General features: G+C 41.2%; 1 protein-coding gene and 1 long non-coding RNA gene across 3 annotated transcripts in view; one reads left to right on the forward strand and one right to left on the reverse strand.

Annotated features, from left to right (window-relative positions):
• Positions 1-24543, forward strand: part of SPATA13 (spermatogenesis associated 13) — a 159041-nt gene that overhangs the window by 5026 nt on the left and 129472 nt on the right. Inside the window, exon 1 of one of the 2 annotated variants that reach the window (XM_083839662.1) lies at positions 4272-4480. The exons of the other annotated variant lie outside the window; for it this stretch is intronic. Within the exon in view, the coding sequence (XP_083695788.1) occupies positions 4403-4480 (78 nt within the window). The 5' untranslated portion in view covers positions 4272-4402. Of the gene's footprint in view, positions 1-4271; positions 4481-24543 lie in introns of those variants that run through there. 2 annotated transcript variants of the gene reach the window in all.
• On the reverse strand, positions 1015-23546 carry LOC310901009. The gene is made up of 2 exons (XR_014585523.1): positions 5000-23546; positions 1015-3936 (listed from the first exon to the last, which is right to left on the reverse strand). It is a non-coding gene; the product is annotated as an uncharacterized lncRNA (long non-coding RNA).

Genomic DNA, 24543 nt, shown 5'->3' on the forward strand with positions numbered 1-24543 from the left:
CATTTTTGACCAGAAAATGTTATGCCAACGGAGGGCAGATTGCATTGCTTCTGCCTGTCTTCGTTTTACACTTTCTTTCATCTGACAGCAGCCTGAAAATGTATTGGTGGTGGCTTGTGGGTGGCACATTCTGTGTTAGTGTGTGTTTGAATAAGCCTTAGGGACAGGACCTCGGTTAAGTCCGTCCACTGCCATTCACAGCTTGTTGTGCTTTTATAACGTTGGCCCTGGAGGAAATGCTGCTGGTCTGTAACACACTAGCAAGATGCAATGCTACATAAATTTCACAGAGTGAAACCGTATTTGTCTATGGGAGGAACAGGTACTAGCACAAAATAACTGTCTCAGTTAACGTTTCATGTATGCTAGGACGGATAGGAAGTCTGGTTCTTTGGACAGATCTCGGGACTTATGTCTACAGTTGTTGTCATGTTGGGGTATGCTTCTGGATCTGATCGTTTCTTTGGGAAGGAAGAACAGTGTGGGGTGCTATCAAAGAGCAGGGCGCATGCTAACATATAGAAGAGGCTCAGGGGAGACCTTATTGCTCTCTACAGCTACCTGAAAGGAAGGTGTGGGGAGCTGGGAGTCAGCCTCTTCTCACAGATAACTAGTGATAGGACTAGAGGGAATAGCCTCAAGTTGTGCCAGGGGAGGTTCAGGTTGGAAATGAGGAGACATTTCTTCTCAGAAAGAGCAGTCAGGCATTGGGACGGGTTGCCCAGGGAGGTGGTGGCGTCACCGTCCCTGGGGGTGTTCAAGGAAAGGTTGGACGTGGTGCTTAGGGACATGGTTTAGGGGGTGACATCGGTGGTAGGGTGGTGGTTGGACCAGATGATCTTGGAGGTCTTTTCCAACCTTAGTGACTCTGTGATTCTAGGTGTTTTAGGGAAAGGAAAGTAACAATCGGCAGAGTCTATTTCTGAGTATGCCATAAAGCAGTGTTTGTCACTAAGCTCCCAGTTGTGATCTTCTGTGCAATTTGCTAAGTCAATGTATTCAGCATATTAAGAGTATTTGTTTTAAACAAATTTATTATGCATGTCTTTGGATTAACAGGAGGAGAAAACGTGTCTGAGGAATAACTTCTCTAAACACTTGAAGGTAGTAGTTGAGGCTTGTCTTAATATGCTGAACCTCTTAATTTATAATGCACTGGTGCTCCAGAGACCTTGCTAGTACTCAGGAATAAGTTTGGGGCTGTACATAGAATAAATCAAACGTTGCCCTGAGGAGCTTACAGTATGAACGGTAACAAGACATGAAAAGCTGATATATATCACAGAGCACGAGGAGACAAAGGAGAAGGGAGAAGCTAAAAGATAACATGGAGAGGAGGAAAAGGCATATTGTGTTGGCTGAATATCGAGTTTGGAGGTTTCATATGTTGAGCTCTTTACTCATTTTTTCTTACCGTGATAATGTCCAGCCCCTGTTAGAGACGAGGATCTTGTGCTAGGTGCTTTGCTGTGCAAAGATGGAAACTGCAGGTGTCCCTGTCTTAGTTTTAATCAGTAGGGCTGAGACCCAATGTAAGGTAGTTGGAAAATGATTACAAAGAACAGGTGCGATAAGCAATGAGTTAAATCTCAAAGACATTTCTTTCTGAATTTATCAGATCCATAATAAGATACATTTGTTGTTTTATTATGAGTCGAGTCCTTCTTAATTATGTATGCAATGGGACTACTCCCAGGAGTAATTTGTACAAAGCATTATATAAGTATAAATGCATTTGATTTTTTGTTTGTAGCAGCATCTCACAGAAACATTTTTTTTTTTCCAAAAACAGTTTAACATGCCCTCTGCTCTGTTTCTTGGAAGTGGAAATTAGTTACAGCAATCTAAGCATCTGTAATGACCTTGAACCCAAGTTATTGTAATTTTCTCGAGTCATGAGACTGTTGATTAAAAATAGGAACAAGCACCACGCTCTGTGCTCAGTAGCACAGGGGGCACTGAGACCATATCGGCCTAAAACTCGCTTGTCTTCATGATACAGCTTTTCATCCCCAGAGCTCTCTATCAGTGTGGCACAAATTACCAGAGGACCTGTCTCGACCTGAGCCTGACTGCCTGTGACAACCATAAATCACAGGAACAACGGCATTGCTGGCACTTGGAAGACAGTTTACAAGCTTGTCTTTCTCACAAAGGAAACTTTCTATTTCAGATTCTCAGTAAACCAGCCCTTTAAAGAAAAGAAAAACCATAGCTTTTATAAAATTAAAGCAAGCAGATACTTTATGTTATTTTGCCTCCACTTCATCGACTGGTACTTGAATAGTGCTAAGAGAAACTACATGGCTAGGTAAATGAAAGCAGACCAAAGGAAGTCAGCTGATGAGAGGAAAGAAGCACATTTTACTGTGCATGAGTCTCTTCAGAAATCCTTAAGTATGTTACTATTGGTGTATTATTTACACGGAGCTGAATCTTATTTTCTCTTTATGAAAATAATAATAATAAAAAAACCTACTACCTAATCCCAGCAAACAGAATATTTGTCTGCCTATTCAGCTGCGACTTACATGACAAGACGTCATTCTGTTCTTTAAAGGTGAGATGCCAGATCTGTACGGCAGTGTTCACAGTGGGCTTCCTACAAAGTTCTCCTTTGTCATTTGACTCATGTTGGGTTTTGGGGGTTTTGTTTGTGATTATTTATTTATTTATTTTAGGATTTTGAATAATAGCCTTGTGATGGGGCTTCTGTGCCCTTTAAACACTGTGGGCTTCACTTCTGCCAGTGCAGGCACTGAAGTACAGCAATCCACCCATATGATATCATCAAAAATTTGGGACATTCCTTAGCTTTTGCTTGCTCTGTGGCTTCTTCTGGGCCACAAAAATTACATTATTAGAATAAACGAATTCTTACGAGGTCAGATTGTCAAGTCACTATTCCCTCTGGAGAGCTGTAGCATGTCTATTCTGTCCAGTGTCAGTACAATTATACGAGTCGGTATTCACCTGTAAGAATAAAAGGTCCTCAGAATGGCCTCTTTCCAACACCATAAATGTGTTACTCATGGAACAGTTACTAATTAGTAGAATTCAGGACATTCTGATGGCCTTTTCATTCTACAGCAAACATCTGCCTAGAGTCACAGACCAGACCCACAGAGCAAATAGAGGAAAGAAAACACATCTTTGAACTCAGTCTGAAGACTTAATAGAAGTTTTCAAGGGAAGTATTAATCTCATGTCATATCAGCTTTCTGAAATGTCAGTGTATAGGCTTCCTCTCTCCAGTAAGTGGTGAGAAAGAAGCAGTTGCAGAGGCCAGTTGACCTGATCTATCTTATTCCATTGGCAAGAGAGGAAATTGGGTGACTAGCTTGAACTATAGACGTATTTCTTGGAAGGATAAGTACAGGTGAGAGATGTTTCCCAAAATAAGTCTGTTGTTTGCATGCTAGTACTATTGTGTGATGGTATCAGGCAGAGCTGACTGCACTGGTTATGTTCACCAGGGAAGCATCTTCCATGTGCAGTGTCTCCCATGTCTTGTCATCATCAGAGCTCATGCATCTAGTCATCCAGTGCTAATGGTGGGAAGGAGGCTGCTGCACTACTTGATTTGCCTTTTTTCTTTCTCCTTTTTAATTTTCCTTCCCTTTAGGGTAAATCTGCCTTACTCAGGGAGATGGAAAGTTACTCCAAAGTGGTTGAGGTTCATGACTTGGTCCATTTTCCTCTCCTGTCCTGTCCCTCTGACCCTTTTGCCCTAGTCTTCAGATTTGACCATCTGTGACCACCGTTATCCAGCACTGTGCAGAGCAGGTCGTGTGACTGATCTCTTGGCACAGCCCGCGTGTTGCCTTCTCGGGTAGTGTGGGACGAAAAAAGCACAATACTCGCCTTTTCTGTCTGAGGCTTGTTTATCTGCACAACATCCAGGCCACTGTGTGAGAGCTCTCCTCTTGGTGATCACTGGCAACCAAAAATGAATCAAATCAAGGCAAAGTTAGGGAAATTCTCCTATACAAAGAGCTGCTCTAAAACAAAGCTGCATTTTTGTGGTGCATTGTCCTGGCTCTGTGTGAGCCTTGTAAAGAGACAAAGGCAAGCAGGAAGGAAATCTCAGCTGCTTACTAAATGCCCTAATTTGATTTATTTTCTGCTCCCTTCCCCCACCCAAACTGTTCTGCTAACCTGTTAGTCCCAACTCAGACAAGTAAGACCAGCTAATCTGATTAGTCCTGACACACAGGAGCAAGGCTGCTGGGAAAAGCTGGACCCTTACAGCTGTTTCAGGCTTCAGCTTTGATCATAACATTATGGGTTTGCTGAACGTATAGCGCAGCGTGACAGGAGACTGGCAGCATGGACACAAGTGAGCAGTGTGGCCATCGCTGAAGATTTCTGCCCTGGGTCCGAGGCTACTGGAATACAAACCATGTTTCGGGTCACCTTCAATGTGGTGACAGAGAAAGTTACCTTCACCTTGGCAGCCTGCCCCTCCGTCACATGGAAGGTAAGCTCAGATATGCATCATGTAAAGAAGCTGGTGGCACAGGAAATTAGTATTTTAAGTAAGTGTTTTCCCAACTGTAAGACATGTTTACAAAATTTTAAGGGGGGTAATAACCTTTTAGGGGAACTGCACTGCAAAATGGCGTATGCACCACTGGTTGGAACTAGACAGACTAAATGGATCTGGTTTTAGAGAAGAGATTACTAGTTGCTTTTTAAAGCTGCTATTGTTTGACTTTAAAATAGCCAAATGCACAGCCACTTTGCTCATTCTAGTCTGGAAATGCTACTGTATTTATATCGACAGCAAATGCTGAGAGGTATATAAACACAAGCCATTAATTTCTGTAAGGACGGGGCAGCGTTTTGGGGAAATATTTCAAGCTTCCTAGATACCATAGGGATTACGAGGATTTGTCAACTTCATCAAGATACAATAACTTAGAAAAAATTTGCAACCCTATAATAAATGACTTGAAGCAAGCAAGCAAACAAACAAAAAACTAGACACACAATTTACCTGGCATGTGATTGTAATAAAATTTGGCAGCAGCCAGAGCTGCTTTGCAGGTCAGCTGTTTCTTCCATTCAGAGATTCAGATCAGATCTTCATTTCTTTGAGACACATGTTCCAATCTCATCTTGAAGAGACCAGCATTGTCAGGATGAGATGGGACTAACATCGTTGCCTTTCCTTTCTTTATCAGTGAGTGACTGTAGTGCAGTGTGATAATACACCCACTCACTATCTTCTGAAGTGCTGCTTTAAAAACTTCGTTTTAGAGTCAATTGCTTACAGAGCAGCGACTGTAGGAACCTCACCTCCATCTGTTATTATGTATTTAAGATGTGTGCCAGTTGTGAGTAACTAGATAGTGTGACAGAGCAGGGTAGCTGCTCTTCCTTCAGCTCTGCATGATTCATTGTGCTGCATAAGTAGTTGTCATATATCTCTGCTGTATCCCTTTCTCAGTCTGTGACCTGTCTTTTCTCTTGGCTTGTGAGGTAGACACTGCCCAGAAGGTGTTACTGCAAGTCCTTTAAAGTGCCTGGTACGGTGTGGCCCCAGCCCAGATCTGTACCATTTGTAGAATAAATCCTAAATAAAAATCAGCTGCTGGGGCAAAGAGTGTTTGGAGTAAAATTCACATGAAATAAATTATATTGGATGTTTTCTTTCTGTGTGGGAGTTTACAGTGGTATTACTTCAGATTCCCTACTTATTAGGAAATCTTATCTTCCCAAAGTGAGCGTTCACTAAATGGTAATGAAAGGTTAATTTCAAAAAAATACAGTGGCCTTACCTACATTTGCTAATGGTATATTAGATTTTTCTGCCTTCATATCAGAGTTGTGAGGACTTGTAACTCTGCCTTTAGGCTACAAAGCATGTAGGGGAAGGAATTGCAATGGAAAAGGAGACTGGATCTTACCATGCTGTGATGTACCTACCTGGAAGTAAAAATATGTTAAAAAGTAGGCACAATTATATGGAATATATTCCAAAATGGGATGCCAAGCCAACAGAAGAGATGGCTCTGGAGTAAAGCTTACAAGCAAAAACAATCAATCAACAACAACAAAATGCACACACACACACACACACAAAATCCAATAAATTTAAAGTTAATTTTAAAAAGTCTTTGTGGAGGGAGGTAATATTTTTATTGACCAACTCTTACAGTTGGAAAAATCCGACAAGGATTCAGGCACACAAGCCTTCTATTTTCACAGTGGGAGGCTGATGAAAGACACTGTTTCCCTACAACCCTGTTTGCTTATGTCCTTATATCAGCTAGAACAGCATTGGTACTGCAAGTTAATTTAAATCCTTTGAAGCCGAAAGAGGTCACATCACTGCTGGAGGAGGGAGGACAGAGACATGGACAGGAAGAATGGTGCAAGTTTTGTCCCAAATTACTATCTTTCTGCCCCACGCTATGCACTTTTTATTTCTATCAGAAATTAATTTCTAGTTAGAAATATTGTTGAAAAAAATAGTAAGGCTGAAGCCTACTCTAATTATATGTATAATAATCATTTTTATGATATTTCAGAAACTGTGGGAGAAAGACAAGACTCCTGCTCCAGGCATTTCATGGTCTGTAGTGCATAAAGCTCATTGCTTTTGTCAAAATATTGTTTTGTAAAAACTAGTTTAATTAGAAGTGGGGGAGGGCGTGAGTACAGGAAGACTTAGAAGGAGGTGACAGCTGAAAAGGGTGCTGACAAGTGCAAAGGGCTCGGAGTTGAACGTGCCTTTTCAAGTAGGCACCAGTGCTTGAAAACCAAAGGAAGAAGCATCTTTATAATAAACCGCAAGCATCTTTGTTCTGAAGCCTGGAGGAGGGGATGGGGCTGCTCTTTCTCACGTCTCCGTGTCAGTCTGCCTCTGCTCGTTTGCCAGCTCCTCGGAGCGCAGGCTGCTGGTGCTTCTCGATCTGTCAACAGGCGCAGAGCTGATAGGGAGAGCAGGGGGCTGAGCACTGTGTGCTACGTCTGGGTGACACAAATCAGGCCGTGGCTGCTATCAGCTTGGCCAGAGTCCCTCTTCAAAGGCCTTTTCAGGTAGTGCTCGTGTGAATCACTGCTGCACTTTCCATCCTTTGCTGCTAGCATTAGGGGAGTCTAGAATTGCACCTCTTTGTGACATATATCTGGCTTTAGGAAGAGAGAACAAGATCATGCAGCTATTGATCCACCAACAAACTCCTACCACTTATTTCCTAACCAGGGAATAGACAACGTGCTGCTTAGATGAGTGCAATTCAAACTCACAGGGTACAACCAGCTTTAGTTACAGAATGTGCTCACTCGCTGAGGATTAGCTGCACGTGAATCCCATTGATTTCCTCTCACTGTTGATGGGTCTGTTTTGTTGGATCCTGCCTGAACTGTGTAGGGGGGAAGCACCAAAAACTGCTGCTCTGTGCTTTTCTATTCAAGGCCAGGAAGTTCACTCGATGGGGATCAGCCTACCTCGGGGTTTCTTGCCAATTCAGCCCTGCGCTTTGTCTGCCTGACATGGATATATGAATGAGCTGGGGCTGCTTTGCAGGCGGTTGGGAGCCAGCAGAAGCTTGATGCCAAATTTCGAAGGCTGCACAATGGATTGCCCTCCCTGCCAGTTGCAGCCGTTGGGGCAGGGACTCGTCATCGGAACGGCTGCTGAGAAACGGCGATGTAAATTCCTCCCTAGGGATGTGAGAACAACGCTCGAGTCCTACAAACCGAGCGGTATCTGTGATAAGAAAACCAGAAAAATCCGGGGGCCCGTGTTTTCCCTCTGAGTACAGAGCCCCTGCCTGCAAACGGCCGGGGAGGGCAGGAGGGGAGGCGAGGCGTGGGAAGCAGGCAGCAGCACGCAGCAGCCTTCCCCGCTGCTGTTTCAAAAGCCTCAGCTGGGCTTACACAGAGCTTCGCTCTGCCTTGTGCTGCGAGAGTAAGTGCAGTTTGTTATTGCTTTGTTGTGGTGGTGCCTGAGTAACCCCCGATGTCAAAAGCCATGGAGATAAATGCAGTGCAAACAGAAAAACGGCCTCAGCAGAAAAGCTCACAATCTAAATGCATGGATTTAGTGCACCCTAGCAAAGGAGCAGACCATGAGCAGCAGGACAGTGTGGTGATGACAAATGTCATCTTGCCACACAGCAGATATCATCGTTTTCCTAGCCTCGTACCAAGCCCTTAAATGAATGTGACTCAAAAGGGGTCAGGTAATAAATGCAGAAAAGCAGACAGGTCTGCGATGCTCATTCAGTCCCTGTCTCTAGTTCACCTGCAGAGAACTGAGTGCAGGAGGAGGGCAGCGTGACTGTGGTACATGCTGCAATGGATTACTATAGGGATTAATCTAGGAAGGTGTTCAATTACCCCAGGGAGCTGCTTCGCCCCCCAGATCCCATTGAAGCTGGGGAGATGGTGAAGCTGGGGATGCTCAGCACCTGCGGGGAAGAATTTCACTTTGTTCTTTAACTTGGATGTTGTTTTCAGCTTGCAGAACAGTGCATTTCTCATTGAACTTCATTTCAGATAAATACAGAGTTGCTAAGCACTTCCAAGTAAAAGTTCCTTGATAAGCATCCAGAAACAGCTATGGCTGTCTTGAAATGCTTTTTCTACTTGGCTTTTAAAGACCTCTCCAATATACACACCAGCCATATTGTTACATCAGCTTCTATGAACAGACAAGCACAAGGGATGTGTTTATTTTCTGTCCCTGCTCTTGGGTACAGATGCACTCCATTTCATGTATTTATTAGTTGTTTTTGTCACTTTGTGATGCAGCCAAAGAAGAGATTGACCAATTCCCTTCACTTTTCACAACACTAACAGTTCAGCAATAGTATAGGACCCCGTTGCTTGTCTCAGCAACCCCGAAATACGCTGCACACTGCCGTAACCCCACTCGGGATTATGATGCATCATTTGGGAGCTACTGCCATAGAAGCAAGTACTCTCTGAGGCGATGACATTGTTATTTCTAGCAATGGTAGAGCTTTGGTACCTCAAGCTGTGATGGCAGACCAAGGTTTTCTGCCTGTCATTACACTTCTGGGAGTTCCGCAGCTCCCGCATGCCTCCTCAAAGATCTTGCTACCAGAGATTTATTCTTCTGTGAAGGACTAATATCTGTTTCTCCCTGTTTATTTGCTTACAATATAGCATGCCCAGCTTTTCTGGCTTCTTGACACCCAACAAAAATATCAGCATTTTCTTAGCCTCAATCAAACCCCAAAATAAATGTGACTCAAAAGGGGTCAGGTAATGAACGTAGAAAAGCAGACAGGTCTGTGGTGCTGGCTTGGCCCCCAGCACTAGTTCACCAGCAGATGGTAGCAAACATCTCCATCCTCTGTGATCTTCATCTGGGGCTGTCAGACTGTGAAAGGGCTGGAGTCATTTGTATCCAGAGAGAAGAAATAAGCTGTAAACAAAATCGTTGTGCAACTGGGACTAAGGGAGAAGAACCACGGATCCAAGTGTTTTGGATGTGCTGGGAAATGCTGCAGCAATCAGGATGGAAGAATTAAGCAGAGGCCAGAACAAAATCACTGCAGTGACTTGCACTGAATGGCACGAAAAGCATTTTGGTGTCGCAGTTATTGTTCTTTCGATGACAAAAAGGGACCATTATTTGCAATGTAGCAAATGACCAACACTCAGAACAGCATGACAAAATCGAAACTGCTCTGGGTCAGATCTGCCTGTGTATGTTGACCCTTTGTCTTTTCACTAAAGACATGGAAAGTTCAGGATGGGTACTTTGACTAGAAGCTGTTTCTAGTCATTTATTTGTTTTTCTTCTGAGCTGTATCAGCTCTAGTTCTTTTATATTTGATATAGTCTGTTGATTAGCATTTTCTTTTACTCTGTTCTGGATGCTACACATTTGTATGGCTTGTGATGACACTTCTCAGCTTCTTTTTCCTTGTAGCAGCTAAGCTGAGAGACGGGAGGAGAGAGAGACAGGATAAAGTGAAAGCTGCTAAACGGTGCTGTAATTCCCAGAAGAAATGTCTCTTCATTTATAGGAAAGTACTGGTTAGAGCTGGGCAGACTGGTTGTTGCACATCACTGGATAAATTTTGGCATCACCTTACTGGAGATTTTGAAGCTCTTTGCCTACTCCATGCAAACACCATTCAGTCCTGTAGGCAGTTTCTGCAAAACATTGTCATTATGCTCATTTCTCCATCAGTAAGCGGTTGGTGACCAAAATCCTAAGGAGTTGTTTCTGCTGTCTGACGGGACTCTGAAAATGGTCTCTGTGCTTATTTGCTGGCAATGAAGAAATGTCTTTGAAATGACATTTAATTCAAGGCAATAGCTTCTTATGGGTATAAAAATATATTCGTTCTCCAGTCCTTACTTCAGAGCCAGAACATCTTTCTCGTTTAAAGCTTTAAAAAGAGAAAGGAAGGGAGTCAGTTACTATATTGTGCTGCTGTTCTTGCAGGGCAGTTCCCATTGCCCTGGAAAGCAAGGCAGAGTGCTAATGGGACTAGCTATACCTCAGTCAGTGATAACGCCACGTATCTGAGGATTTCAGCTGAAGTTTTATTATTTTTCATTTTATTTTCTTGCAGTTATTAGCAATACCTTTGTGCCTTCATCAGGTCTATAGCTGGTGTGAGTTATTTCAGCCCTATTAACATCAGTGTTGTATTGTGTTCATATATGTTGTATTGAACATGCCAGGCTATTCTGGCAGCCTACCCATAGGCAGGGGCTGAAGTCCTCCCAGGGGGACAACACTTGCCTCCTACAGCTGTGCTAAGTGTTGGCAGAGGTGATGGTCAATCTGATTCAGGGACGAGCAAAAGTTTTGCCTGGGAGCTTTTGGTCACTGTTCTTCAGCATTAAAATATTCTGGGAAAGGCCTGGACATAAGTGGACTTAACCACCTGCCTTTGGGGATCCTAGTGCTTCATCAGAAATGCCATGGCCATCTGAAGCCAAGCTCTGATTTAGCATAAACTCACTGCCGGTTAAAATCTTTTCAAGAGCACCAATGGATCAACATTGTACTGGCAGGCTTTATGCCCAGTTGGGAATAATCTGTCTACATATTTCGATGTTAGATCAGGGAGCATCTGTCCTTCCACAGGCAGCACAAAACCTCTGAAAACTGAATATAGCCATTAAAGAGAATAGCTAGAAACCCAGAAATTGCAAGGTTGTTATTAAAGACAAAGAATTGTTGATTCAAGCATTACGGAGACTGGAAAAGGTGATGGCACAGCACCAAAATAAAGAGGTGTGTGTGTGTGGCGGGGAGCTTAGGAGCAGTCTTGTGGAACTGAAACTTTGGATTCTGACCAAAAGGGACAAAGTTGCTTTATATGAAATGCTGATTTTGATGACAATACATTAAAAAATGATAGTACAGCTATGTATTTTGCCTATGAAATTCAGTTTTTGTTCCAGTGCAGATGTTTAATGCTTTGGTAATCATGGTAGTACAGGGGTATTAAAACTCGCTTAGACACTTAAAGCCTTACTGAACAATATCCAAAGCTCTTACCACTGTTTTTGTTGTAAAAGGAGCAGTTGCAAACTTAGGGCAGTGTGTAGAAATCTCCGTCTATAGCAGTGATCATTCATTCTTCTGTATACAATGCCCATTGTCTTAGTGCAGCTAAAAGCATCCTAGGTGCTTTACAAAATATAAAAAAATGTGGCGCCTGGCCTAAAGTGCTTTTTACTGCAGTTCTGACATGGCAGAAGGCATGAGAAAAATGAGACAGAGATGGTGTAGGGATGAGTGAGACCCAGAGCTCCTGCAATATGAGCACTCTGGTTTGATGTTTATACAACCTTAACATTAAGCTGTATCCAGGCTCCTGCTCTTTTTTGAAGTTAGCCCATTTTTTTGCAGAAGCGAAGGATGTATCACATTAACTAGCATTGAAAGAACTCTTCCTGCTGACAGTTTCATTTTTTACTTTTGATAAGAGCTCTTGTGAACCACATTACAACCTGGAGCATTAATATGTGTCTATTTACCTTAATACACCATTCAGTAAATCATGATAATTTAGATGCAGCTTTAGAAGAATTTGAGCAATCCCTGCAGCAGGAACAGGGACCTCCAAGTGCTGGGGGTGAACAGTCGAGAAAATGCATTACTTACATCACTTGCAATGTGGCCACAAAATGTGGTAGAAACATTTCTTGAGGTACATCCTAATAAAGTCTCTTATAAGGCCAGTGACTTCTAATCAGACTTGTAAATCCCAGTGAGCCTTTGCACAATCAGTCTCACCAGCAGGGAATGTTTAGCACTGTCTTTGACTGCTACGTTGAAGCTAACCATGCTTTTCAGAAAAAATCCCTGAGAATCAGACATAAAAGTATAGTTAAAAATCTTTATTTACAAGTGGAGAAAAACAATCCTTTCCCTTGGTGGGCTCCTGGCTGTTGTGGAGACTCCATAGTGCACCATTCACCTGTTTCACAAGGAAACTGGCCAGTTAATCCACCTGATGGCGGGTCAGACTGCACCGGCTCCCCTGCTGTTACTGATCCTGGAGGGTTAGGAAAAACAAGATACCTTGTGAAGTTCCCCAGATCTCGCTAACTGGACTCAGAAATGGAAACTTGTCCCTCCTGCTGACTTTGGGGCCCTCTGTGAGCAGAGAGGACGCAGCAGAAAAGCTGCCTTCAGCGGGCCTACTGGTCTGACTGATCAGGGCCAGCAGTCACAGATAGGCATGCAAGTCTCTGAAAAGACCATGCCATTTACTTCTTTTGGTGCTTTTAAGCATCCCTTCCTCAATCAAGGCAGTCTTAGCTGTCTCCAACTTAGACGTGATCAAATCCACATCCTAAAACCTAGCTATTGCAGCAAACCCTCTCAGCTGGCCATCCCCAGGCTTGGCTTGCTGTACCCTTGCCCCAAGCTCTGGATTACACAGCACGGCCTGGCTAAATGAAAATGCAGTGTTTGGAAGACGGGACTAGAATGAGCTGAAGTCTTCCATTTAAAGTTTATAAATCACTAGGTAAATTGAACCAAACAGTGAGCTGTGCAGAAAACCCAGGGTATAGAGCATATGGTTTGACAGACTTCTTGTTATCTGTTCTCTGACTGTCTTGTCACCCTTCAGGCAACAATATACCCAAGCTCTGGATAAACACTGTAACTCCAGGTAAGCTCAAAGATAAGTTGAGAGGCTTTCATCATTTAAACCTCTGTAAGGTCCTAATGCATTGCCAGGAGATTTACATAGACCAAAAGTTACAAAAATAATCAGTTATGAAAATGTCCTCTTTCATTTGGGTGCCAAAATACGACTTCCCTCTCAAAGCAGAGGTGTGGCATCAGCACTTAACACTGTGGCTGCCACTTCCTTTGCCTGGTGACAGTGCTGTCATCTCCTGCAAACACAGAACCCTGAAGTCGTGGTCTGGGAGATCATGAACTTGTCTGTGTGCAACCTGTAGACCTTCCTTCACTGAAGAGTAAATGAGGTTTAATTCTTTCATGGAATCACAGAATGGTTTGGGTTGGAAGGAACCTTAAAGCCCACCCAGTTCCAACCCCCTGCCATGGGCAGGGACACCTCCCACCAGACCAGGTTGCCCAAAGCCCCATCCAGCCTGGCCTTGAACACCTCCAGGGATGGGGCATCCACAGCTTCTCTGGGCAGCCTGCTCTTGTGCCTCACCACCCTTATTATGAAAAAATTCTTCCTTATATCCAATGTAAATCTACCCTCTTTCACTTTCTTTGGTTCAACATTAAGCCAGCTGTGTTTTTTTTTTCTATTTGTTTGTTTATTTTCACTTTTAAAACCTCTCATTTTGATCTATATCAGTATGATCGAAACCAATGACAGGCTCAGCTGTTTGCAAGAGTTGCCAGCCTTCTACAAACTCAGGTTAGCTATTCTGGGATCACACTGTTATTGTACACTATTGTAACCATTAACTGATGACTCCTCAACTCAACGAATCTCTGTACTTTGAGGAAACTAAAGCACTCAGTGGGTTCAGTGCCCATTACCTCAAAGGGATTTGGACCTGGGTTTGTCCCTGAATTACGGAGAACATTAACTACACTGAAACTCATGCATCATTCCCTTCAGTTGCTGAGTCCTTGAAATACCTACTGATTTTTGGACAACATGTAAAAGTTCTTCACAGTTTTCTCTCAGCATTTTTCAGCAGAACGTCTCTGCAACAGTCACTGATTGCAGACTTTAATGACTGAAAGCTCTCATTAAGGCAGATCCATAAGGACCAAGTTTCTGTGTTAGAATTAAACGATATTGTCTCTGCTGGAGGAAGGCCCATGTTACTTGTGTGTGTGCTTAGCCTTCTCTTACTGGACAGAGTTGTTACCATTTCCAAACCATGGGCCTGGTGTACTCTACAGCTGTCCCAGAAGTCCTGGTCCCTCGGCCATCTCTACAGGGAGGCACGTTGGACTGGGCAGTGGATCCCACCTAGCCTCAGCTACTCGTGTTTTTCCAGTGGAAGTAGTGTGATGGATTAAGGCCTAGAGAGGGGATGGTATACATCTGAGGCTTATCCCAACAAGCAGCCAGGACCCAGGCAGAGAATGGACCTTGATGCAAGAGGTGGGAAGCATTCCCAGATTCCAGGCAAGATACTGTCAAATACCAGGTTTAGAAAGCAGGAGGGGAATAACATTTCTGTCTGTGAGCAATGCACACTTCATTAGTCCAGTAACTACATAACTTGTTGTCTAAACTGATGGATTATACAAGCTGCTGTGTTTCTGAGCTTAAAAATATTTTTTATGAGCATTAGTCATGAGGGTGACTAATGTTCTTGTTTGTGCTGATGTTTAGCCAGTCTGAAAAAGATGGAGGTTTAGTAAATGATCTCCAGAATTTGAGATTCTGCCCGGTTCTACACCCAAAGCTCACCAGCAAGAGAGAATCACACTGAAATAAAGAAAAAAAATGAGTAAAATCATTAAAGCAACAGGACGAAGGCCTGGCTTTAGCCAGGGTACAGAAAAGTATTCAGCAGCTTCTGAAAGCTGCCACTGCTACCTCCTCTCAGTTGCACTGCCTACATTGCAGGATAACTCTTGCTTTAAATGGGGGGGGGGGGTCCATTCATAACCTATTGAATCCGTAATTTAGAAGAAATTTAATTTAGACATAAAGCATCATGTATAACTCAAGCAACATGACCTGAATCACTTGGGGAATTGTAATTGCCTTCTTTCAGCTGAAAACCTGGAATCCAAGATTGCAGCCTGACCTCTTCTGAGGAATTAATTTTGTACCATTTAGCAATCTCATTGCTGTCCTTGTGTTGTGAGCAGTTCAATTTGTTCCATTCACTGTGCTTTCCAGTTTTGTCAGCAGGACAATTTACTGCAGACTGTCAGTGTGTAGTGAATCTATAATGAATTATGGAAATTTGCTGTGAAAGCCCGACCTTTTCCAATGTTTGCATTAGGATTTCCCAGTAGTTCTTTTCTTGTACATTTTAATGCTGTAAACAGAAAGTAGTCATTTCAAACATTACTGAAGAAATTCACTTTAAAATGTACCCAGACATATGAAGACTCATCCTAAAAAATAAAAATTAAAAAAGTGATAAAATTCCTGCAGCTAAAAATGATGCAGATGTTGTTAACTGCAAATTACAAATTATTGGAGGGCCTAACAGGCTCTTCATCAGGTGTAGAACCAAGACACGCAAAGTTATTACAAGCACAAAAAAGTCTTCAAGTTGTCTGTTGATCAGATATATACTGCTCAACACGTGATTGTTATTAATGTGGATTTCCAAAAGTTTGGAAATGAGACTCAGTTTTCTCATTCAACCAGAAAGATAGATATTTATCCAAATAATTGTATTAGCAAGGTGCATCTGCAAAGTACTGTGCTTTTTATTTATTTATTTATTTGACTGAGAGAGAGAGAAAACAAAGCTGGAGCAAGAATTTACAAGTTACCCAGATATTACCTGATGTCCAGTATTGGTTCGATGCCCACATAGCTGATAGCTCTCACAATATCTTGTCAGCTTTTCCATTCTCAGATCACAGATAAATACATATTAAAACATCAGTTCCAAAAAGTGTACTGAGCTTACCACATCCAAATTCCTACAGCTACTGGACTGTTCTTTGACTTTGGATCAAATTTACAAATGGATACACCACTACACCTCCTTCGTGCTTCAGAACTGCAGACTGAATTCTGATGAACCACAGCAGCACTAACAGCAGGGGAATACAATGTCTGGGGCAAAATGCTGACCTTGACAGCATAGGGTGCTTTCTGACATATCTGTGAATAGAGGTCTGCTTTAATAGTTAGTTTTACCTTTGTTTCACATCCAAAAAAATATGTTCATAAAGGAGCCACATTCTGTTAGATGTTATCTACATGGATGTAAAGAATTTCAGCCCCAAAGGATTTATAAATCAGTAATTCCAGTTCAGTTTCAACAGAAGTGATTTAGCAATAAAAGGCTTTAGAAGACTCTTTTTCATGTATTCTATATTTTTTGATGTGCTGGGAAAGAAATTGCCCAAGCTAAACTGAGACTTGATCTGAACAAGCTACTGGCCTGATTGTCTGATACCTGAATGTATTTAGTTTCCAGCAATCAAGATTTATTTCACTTGGGACTGGAAGTTCAAGGGCTCGCAAGGCTGGTGCTCGTGTTCCCGTTAGCAGAGCCCAGCTAGATCACAAAGAGAGCTCTTGTGAAAGTCAGACTGCTTCATCAAGTTTCACTCTTGCTATCCAAGCCACCATTATATTCATTAGTTAAGAGACCAGAAAGATCTTGTTTTTGGTGGAGTGGGATATTGATCTGAAAGTAATTTTAAATGGGTTCAGTGTCAGGAAGATATATGTATGTGTTTTAAGAAACTATCCTGTGGTCTAACTGCCTTTGTTTTTAGGAAATTCCCTTTGTTATTTGAACTATTTTTTCTATTACTGAGCTTCTTCATAATCTCTATACCCATGTTTTACCATGAGCTCTGTATGTGAGCTCATGGTAAAACACTTTCCTAGCAGTTTATTTTTAATTTGAGTACTTGAAAAATAGATTTTGAACTTACATAAAATCAACTTAGCAGATTTGATTATTGGAGCCCTAGAACTATTAAAATCAGTAGCAACTCCTTATGACTTTAATAGAAGCAGAGTTTTATCTTCATAAGGAAGACTTCAGTACTTTTTTTTCCTCTATGATTTTTAGAACTAGCTGGCATCTATTTAGTGCAGCGCACACTGTGTAGGAAAATGTAGAGAACATTAGCAAAGAGCAAGGGACAGTTTACCTGACGTCTGGTAAGAAGACATTTTACCACCAGACATGCTCATATTCTTTGTGAAAGCACTTTGAGAGCTTAATGATTATCACTTGCTTTAGAACAATCTAATATTATGTTTTATGAACTCCTGAAACAGAGATTTCCTTTAACAAGAGTTAGGGTCTGTTTCAAGAGAGCTGCAGTGGTCCCTATGCACTTTTATGAACTTGTGACATGTGAGCTTCCCACCAGACAGGGGATGGCTCAGCTCCTGTCACAGAAATACAGTCTGACATATACAGGTAAGGCAGCTCTGATCTCATCTGTCCTTAATACACCAGGCTATATGATATGTTTTTTTTTTCAGTATTTGTAAACTAGACCATTGAACCAGCATGGTAGTGAGAATGGTTTGGGTGCTTTTGGATGGGAATTGCTACAGCCCACGGATGCAGCAGAATCCTGCAACACTAAAAGGAAAAAAAAAAAAAGAATCTAATTTTTGTTATGGATACGACTGTAAAATCTGATGGCTTATCATAAGCTCAGTGGAATATTTCCCCTCAGGAACCAGTGCGGAAGCCTTTTGAGAACAGATGCTCTGCAGGAATTTTGTTTCCAATGTTACAAATAAGCACACATTTTATTTTTGAGGTGTTTTGGTATTTCTGTATTTGTTTTTGAATAAAGCCAGAAACTGTGGAGGAAACTTGAAATTAAACACAGTAGATAAACCTTTCTCTCCCCTCACGCTATAAAAATAGCTGTTTCAAATCAAGTTAAAAATGACCTTTTAAAACAGATGATTAATCCAAATGTGCTTTCTCAGCCCATTAAACTGTCAGAGCGGGGATGGGCACAAATCAAATGCACAGATCAGATTGACCGTGGTCATTGTGTGGGAGTTGAAAACTCATCAGATGGAGGGGTTGTGAATGACCTTTCACTTTGTACCAGGCTGCATCAAACTCTCAAATCAAATACCCTCCCGCTGAGTTTCTAAGCGCCCTTAATCTAGTTCAGGTGAAGCAGTTGTTTACATGCAAAATGCTAAACATATGTGCAAACCTAAATCGTCAGGCTGTTGGGAATGGGGCTTTCACAAAGCCTTACGCTGCAATTAGCAAATGCATCGCTAGAGGTCCCAAGAAGACACAAATGCGACGTGGTGGTTTCGCTGCCAGTACTGTGGGATATCCGGAAAAATGTCCATTGTGCCATTGTTTTTCTCTTGCCTTTGCTTCCTCTGTTAGCTCTTTATGTGTTAGGAGTGCTAGATGTGAAACTTGGATTTTTGTCAGGACCTCTGAAATATTTGTTTCTGACATTAACAATATAAATAAATTCTTGGTAAAGTTCTTCCCATGTTTAGCTTTTCAAAGAAGAGCTGATGAGTCACAGGTTTCTGAAGCATCGTATTCCCAGCACTACACTTCTCAGACACTAATTAAAAAACATCAGAACAATAATAACATTTTTTTCCTGCTCCTTTTGGGAGAAAAAAAAATATGGATCCAATTAGTTTGGATAATCCTGTTTTACGTAAATTATATTGGTCACAGGTTTATTTTCTTCTCGGTGCCACGTTTTGTAAAGCCAAGTGAAATTGAAACAATAGGAATATGGAAAGAAGAAAGTAGCACACATTCCAGTGAATACCAGCAGTATCATTGTCTTCTCTTTGTTTACAGAAATAACCTAATGAAAAGGCCCCTTCAAAAGCTAAATGCCTTTGTTGTATCCCTTCTCTTCTCCTGAAGCTATTTACCAGAACAAAAGACTTCAGCCTAAGAATCATCACAAAGCCATGAACAAGAACAAGGATCAATGGAACAAATGTTCTGCCAATCTAGTGCTGTAACCTAGTGTAACTGCTAATTTCTGCATATCCACAGCCTGAGGTTTTTGTGTTCCTAAAGGTCAAGATTTGGGTACTTTCTGAAGCAGGCCTGTTTCTGGTCCTTTTATTTAGCAGATAGTAGGAAGTGATGGGTCCACATAATTGGCTTTAGGAGTACTGGTGCACTTTTAAAGCACTCTGAAAATATTTTGCTTCTCAGCAAATTCACTGAACGTTTCTACTTTGTGAAATTGTTCCCTGTAATTAAAGGACAGTATTTATTTTCTGTGGAAGGCCCCTAAAAATTCTCTACATAGTTTATATATTTGTTGCTTTTATATGATCTCTTAAGAGAACAGTAGCACAAGCTTTATATTTTCCGCCAAATTTCTGACTACATTGCCAAAATGCAAACTTCTACTAATGTTGACAGTAGGATCCATGTGCATTTTTCAGATGGCAATATCAACAGTCTGTGAAGAGTCCAAAAGAGGTTTTCAAATCGTGCTGTTTTAATTATCATAGAATCATAGAATGGTTTGGGTTGGAAGAGACCTTAAAAGATCATCTAATTCCAACCCCCCTGCCACGGACAGGGACACCTCCCACCAGACCAGGTTACTCAGAGACCCTTTCAACCTGGCCTTGAACACCTCCAGGGATGGGGCATCCACAGCTTCTCTGGGAACTATAGTGTCTGCATTATCTGCTCCTTCACCCTAATGCTCGGCAGTGGTGAACCAATGCAACGTGCTCCTTGTGAGCAGACTTCCTGTCCTCATAGTACCTCATGCAACTGTTTCTGCTTCCCATTTCCTCCAGATGCTTATTCATAGGTTCAATTGAATGAGTTATCAAAAATACTGTCTAAACATAATCTCATTCTGTTTCCTGTGAATATGTTTTTCTTACCTTTATAAGAAGGGCTTGCTTAAGCCTCTCTGATCTGAGCACAGCCCATTGTTTCTTGGGACAGAGATGGCATCACATCCAAGTTGCCCTTGAAATCTGCCAGATATTTTTGCAACCAACTTGATCACAAATTATCTAGAAATGCAGAATTTATGAGACTATCTTTTTGTTTTGGGGAACTTTATCTTACTACATCTTTCACATCTTCAATTCTTCCTGTAATGATCTAATTGATTCCTGTGTGCTGATGCTTGGGTGTCATTTTAGTAGCAGTAGATCTAAGACATATCTATGTGTGTTGTTCAGTGGCTCGTTTTGCGCAATGACTAGGAGAAACTCCAGCGACAGCACCCAATGGACTGTTCATTGGTAAGGATGACACTGGTTATCAGTTTTCTAAGTTTCTTGTCCACACCATTTTCCAAAGAAACTTTCAAATGTGGGTCACGAGTATTGTCTTTTTTTTTTTTTTTTTGAAAGGCCTCCTCTTGCCAGTCTCCAAACATGGAGAAGTACAAAGGTTTCTGTTTCTCAAAATATTTCCATGGATCATGTTCTGATTAAAAATGTATGCATCTTGTTAAATGCATGAGATGCCTCCATGGAGATGTGAAACTTGGAACCTGCTTTGAAAAGAGCACCAGTGCAAAGTTTCCTAACTTCTGCTGGGCCTTCTTGCTCATCATCTGAATCAATTTCCTGTGCTGTGTTGGAGTCTACTTTGGATGTGGCCTACTGCCCACCATAACTCCTGCTGTCATCCATCTTCATGTTGGCAAGCTTCCATTTTATGCCAGCATTCCAGCAAGAACAACTGAAGAACAACACTGAATCATGTCAAGTCAGTGTAATCCTTTCTCAGTTAAAGAGATTTATTTTGATAACCTGGAGCTCTGGACTCTGTGGAGCATCTGAATGACTGGACTCCTGTTCCTCTGCCCTTTGGTATCTGGTAGCAGATGATTTCATGAATCTGATATGGAGATGGGCTCATATATCTTACACTTTCTTACGCTTTCACGCATTTAAGGTTTGAATTGCTCTGGGCCATTCTGCACCCCTATTAAAATGTCTCAATTTTTCTGTTGTGCAGACTATCAGAGTACTTCCAGAGACTGTGAATGCTGGCTTCTGCTGCCCTTATTATAATAATGTGTCTAGTAAGAGGCAACTGTCCCCTTTCTCTTAAAATACCCAAGCCTGCCTGCCTGCCTAGATGCTTAAGTGACTGGTTGGGTATTTCTGTAGGTAAAAGTAAGCCGTAGCACGGTTGTAGGAGAGTGTGACTGGGGCAAAAGGAAGCCTGGGGAGAGGGTTAACAGAATACAGAGACTGGGGAGAGAAGGGATGTGGGGAGTAAGGGCTGGGCCAAGGACAAGTAAGCAGAGGCCGTGGAGGTGTGCTGTGGGAATGTACTCAAAGGGAGAGAGAAGGATGAGGAGCTAGTCTGGAATGGAGAAATTTTTGGTGAAGAAGATGGCCAGAAGTGGGGGCAAAACAGCAGAAGTGAGGGAAAGAAGGGTTGTAGAGGATGATAAATTAAAATTACTCTGGAGAAGTCCATTCAGGATGTGAGGCTGGGCGGCTCATAGCAGATCTGGACTGGGAGACAGTGGAAGGAATCTGATGGATAGATGAGCAGATGTCCTCTCTTTCTGTCCTCTCTCTGGACAGGAGGTGGTACTGGAGTCCCTGTCACCTCAACAGGGTAGAGGAGGAAGAGTGCATTTGTGTGTATTTATAGACCTAAAAATTGACAGTGATATGATCTTTAAGTGTGGAAGGGAGTGTTTTTCATTTTAAAAATTTACTGTTAAACATAGTAGGATGTGATGATTTTATAATTTCATCAGAAATTGGCAGCTGCAGCCTCGATTTCTTCATGGTGCTTGCAGCTTCTTGATGTACTTTTACAAGAGAAAGATATTTTGCACCTATCTACCTTGTAGGAATTTACTTTAAAATAAATTCATTAGACTCTCCAAAGCTGATTAGTCAGGTTCTGCCATGCTTAACAGGGCTTTGTAACTTAGGCCCCCAAACACACAATCATATTTGTTATGATCTTTTGATTAGACTTAGTTTATTAACTGTAGTTGAAGAATTTAGTTTGATACTGAGAATATAATCTGTCAGTTTTAGGATAAAAACTCTTTGTACCGTAAATTTTACTACCTCTAATTAAATAAAATCATAATAAAACATGATTAACTCAGCCTACACTTGGTCATACCCATCCCAATACAAAACTATTAAATTCCTGTAGATAATTATTTCCAGTGCTAACCTCTCTGTTGATAAAATGCAGAGATCATAATTTATCTTCTTTGCATTAATAGTATGGGTTCCCTTCCACTGGTGCTATTTAAAGTTTTAGCCACAGTAAAGTATTGTTCAAATATCCTGCTAGAAAAGAATCAGCCTATTTGTGGAATGGGATAAAGCTGCAGTCTTTGGAAATAATACTTTTTTTAAGGTATGTTTATAAATTATAAATGTGAGGAAAATTTATGGAAATCTGTTGTTTCCAGTAGCCATGCCAAGTGCTGAAATATAAAACTTTAATATACTTCTAAAACACCAGCCCTTGGTGGGAAGATGCTTTCCCGATAAGTGCTGTCCTTGTTTGAGAATCAGGACAAAGTAACAGAAAGTTCTGACCACCTGAAAGCTGGCTAGGACTCTGCAGGAAGCAAGCTGGTGGGCTTCTTAGATCTGCTTAGTATTTTTAATAAATTAAAGTTTCAGAATTTGGGGTTCTCAATTACAGATCCTTCTCTGTCACTAATACTTGATTCAGTACAATTCAGGCAGGATTCAATATATATGTGAAATATGCCATTTAGAAAAAAAAAAGGAATTTCATCTACTAGATCATTTACAAACTGATTTGTCACACTGTCTAATGTTTTGTGATTACATTATGAAAGCTCTTATTGTGATGCATGTTCACATAAGGAATGAATTTCAGGCTATCACGAAATCTTTAATTCCGAGTTTCTTGGCTTTTATAGGAACACAATTTCTGGTTTAAAATGTTTTGCATCACATTGACTGGAATGTTTCCTCAAAAAGAATGCTTTCAGTTTCACATCTATTTCATGAAAGGTCTCATCTGTTCAGAAGTTGAGTTATTTGCAGTATAGCAACAAATAAATCCAGACAAAACAAATCTCTTAACATATATAGCTGATTCTAAAGTTCACATTTTAAATTCATGGTTCATAATTTGTTTCAGGAAAAGGGGTGTTAAATATTAGAGAGTTTTGCGTTTTCTTCAGGAAAAATGAAATCCTTATGGGTTGAACTCTATAAGGAACTCACTTTTTGGTTCTCTAGCCAAACTGAAACTCAGGGGAAACTGTGCTTCTACCACTGCTTGAAACTATCATTTCATTTGCAAAACAACAGTTCAGATGACATCAAATTAAGTAAGTTTTATATTTGATTTGCTTTTGCCTCTTTAAAATTGAAACATAGAGTCCCAAAGAAAATGATATTGAAAATAGAAATATAAACAAGGCTTTTGAAAGTTTCTAGATCAAAGGGTTCAACTTTTTTTTTTTTTTTTTTTTTTTTTTTTTTGCTTTTACTGGCTAAAAACCAGAGAATTTTGAAAGAATTTAACAATAAAGATGCATTTGTTAGTGAAGGAAAACGTTCTGCTTATTAAAGAAGAAACAGCAGAATGGAGTAGTCTAAGTTTGCATGGGTATGAATCTGTAGTTTTTTAGCTACTTCGAATCAGTTTTAATATCGCTTGCCTAGAAGATGTCTGTTAACATCAGCACATCACTGAGTTTCAGCCTGCCTAAAGAATAAGATATTAATGCATTAAAATGCAAGGCTCAAGCAGTAAAATCCACTTGGGAAAGTCATAATTGTGGCACACGTATTTATCCCAAAATAACAGAAGCAAAGAAACTCTGGTTATCTTTTGCCACTACCCACCTTATCTCCACCATAAGCCTCAGTCACCTTTGGCAACTATAACTCTGCCAGTTTTCCACAGCAGCCCTCCAACCGTGGTGGGAAGCTTCAGAAAGCTATCAGGGTACAGGCTGGGACAGCACAGTGAATGGGTGAGCAGAGGGAAATTTGAGAGATGTTTGGGAAATGGGCGCACACGAACAGACATTTATAGGAGACAGACTTAATCCTGGTCTGGGTTGGCAGTAGCCATGTGTTACCTGCAGCTGGAAGAAATATTATGCACTAGTAGGTTGCTTACATTTTGCTTTCACACAAGTTATGCATAGTAGAAACATTAGCAGCTGAACAGAAATATTTCTTGTGTCAGTATTCACAATTTTATCACTATTTTGCATAATAGTTCTATAAATTATTTGGGGTATTATTTAGAAGGTCTAGGCTACAGATAAGCTGGTTTGGGGCATTTCCTAGAAATCAGAGGCCTTTTGTTGGTGATGAAAGAGAATCAGTGAAGACTGAAACCTTACACAGGAAGAGGTTTACTAGTAGGCAGTAAAGGAACTGAAGTTTGTTACCAGCAGTGCACACGACAAACTCTGATTCATCCAGCAGGCCC

Source organism: Anser anser, assembly GCF_964211835.1.
Source record: "Anser anser genome assembly, chromosome: 1".
NCBI lineage: Eukaryota > Metazoa > Chordata > Aves > Anseriformes > Anatidae > Anser > Anser anser.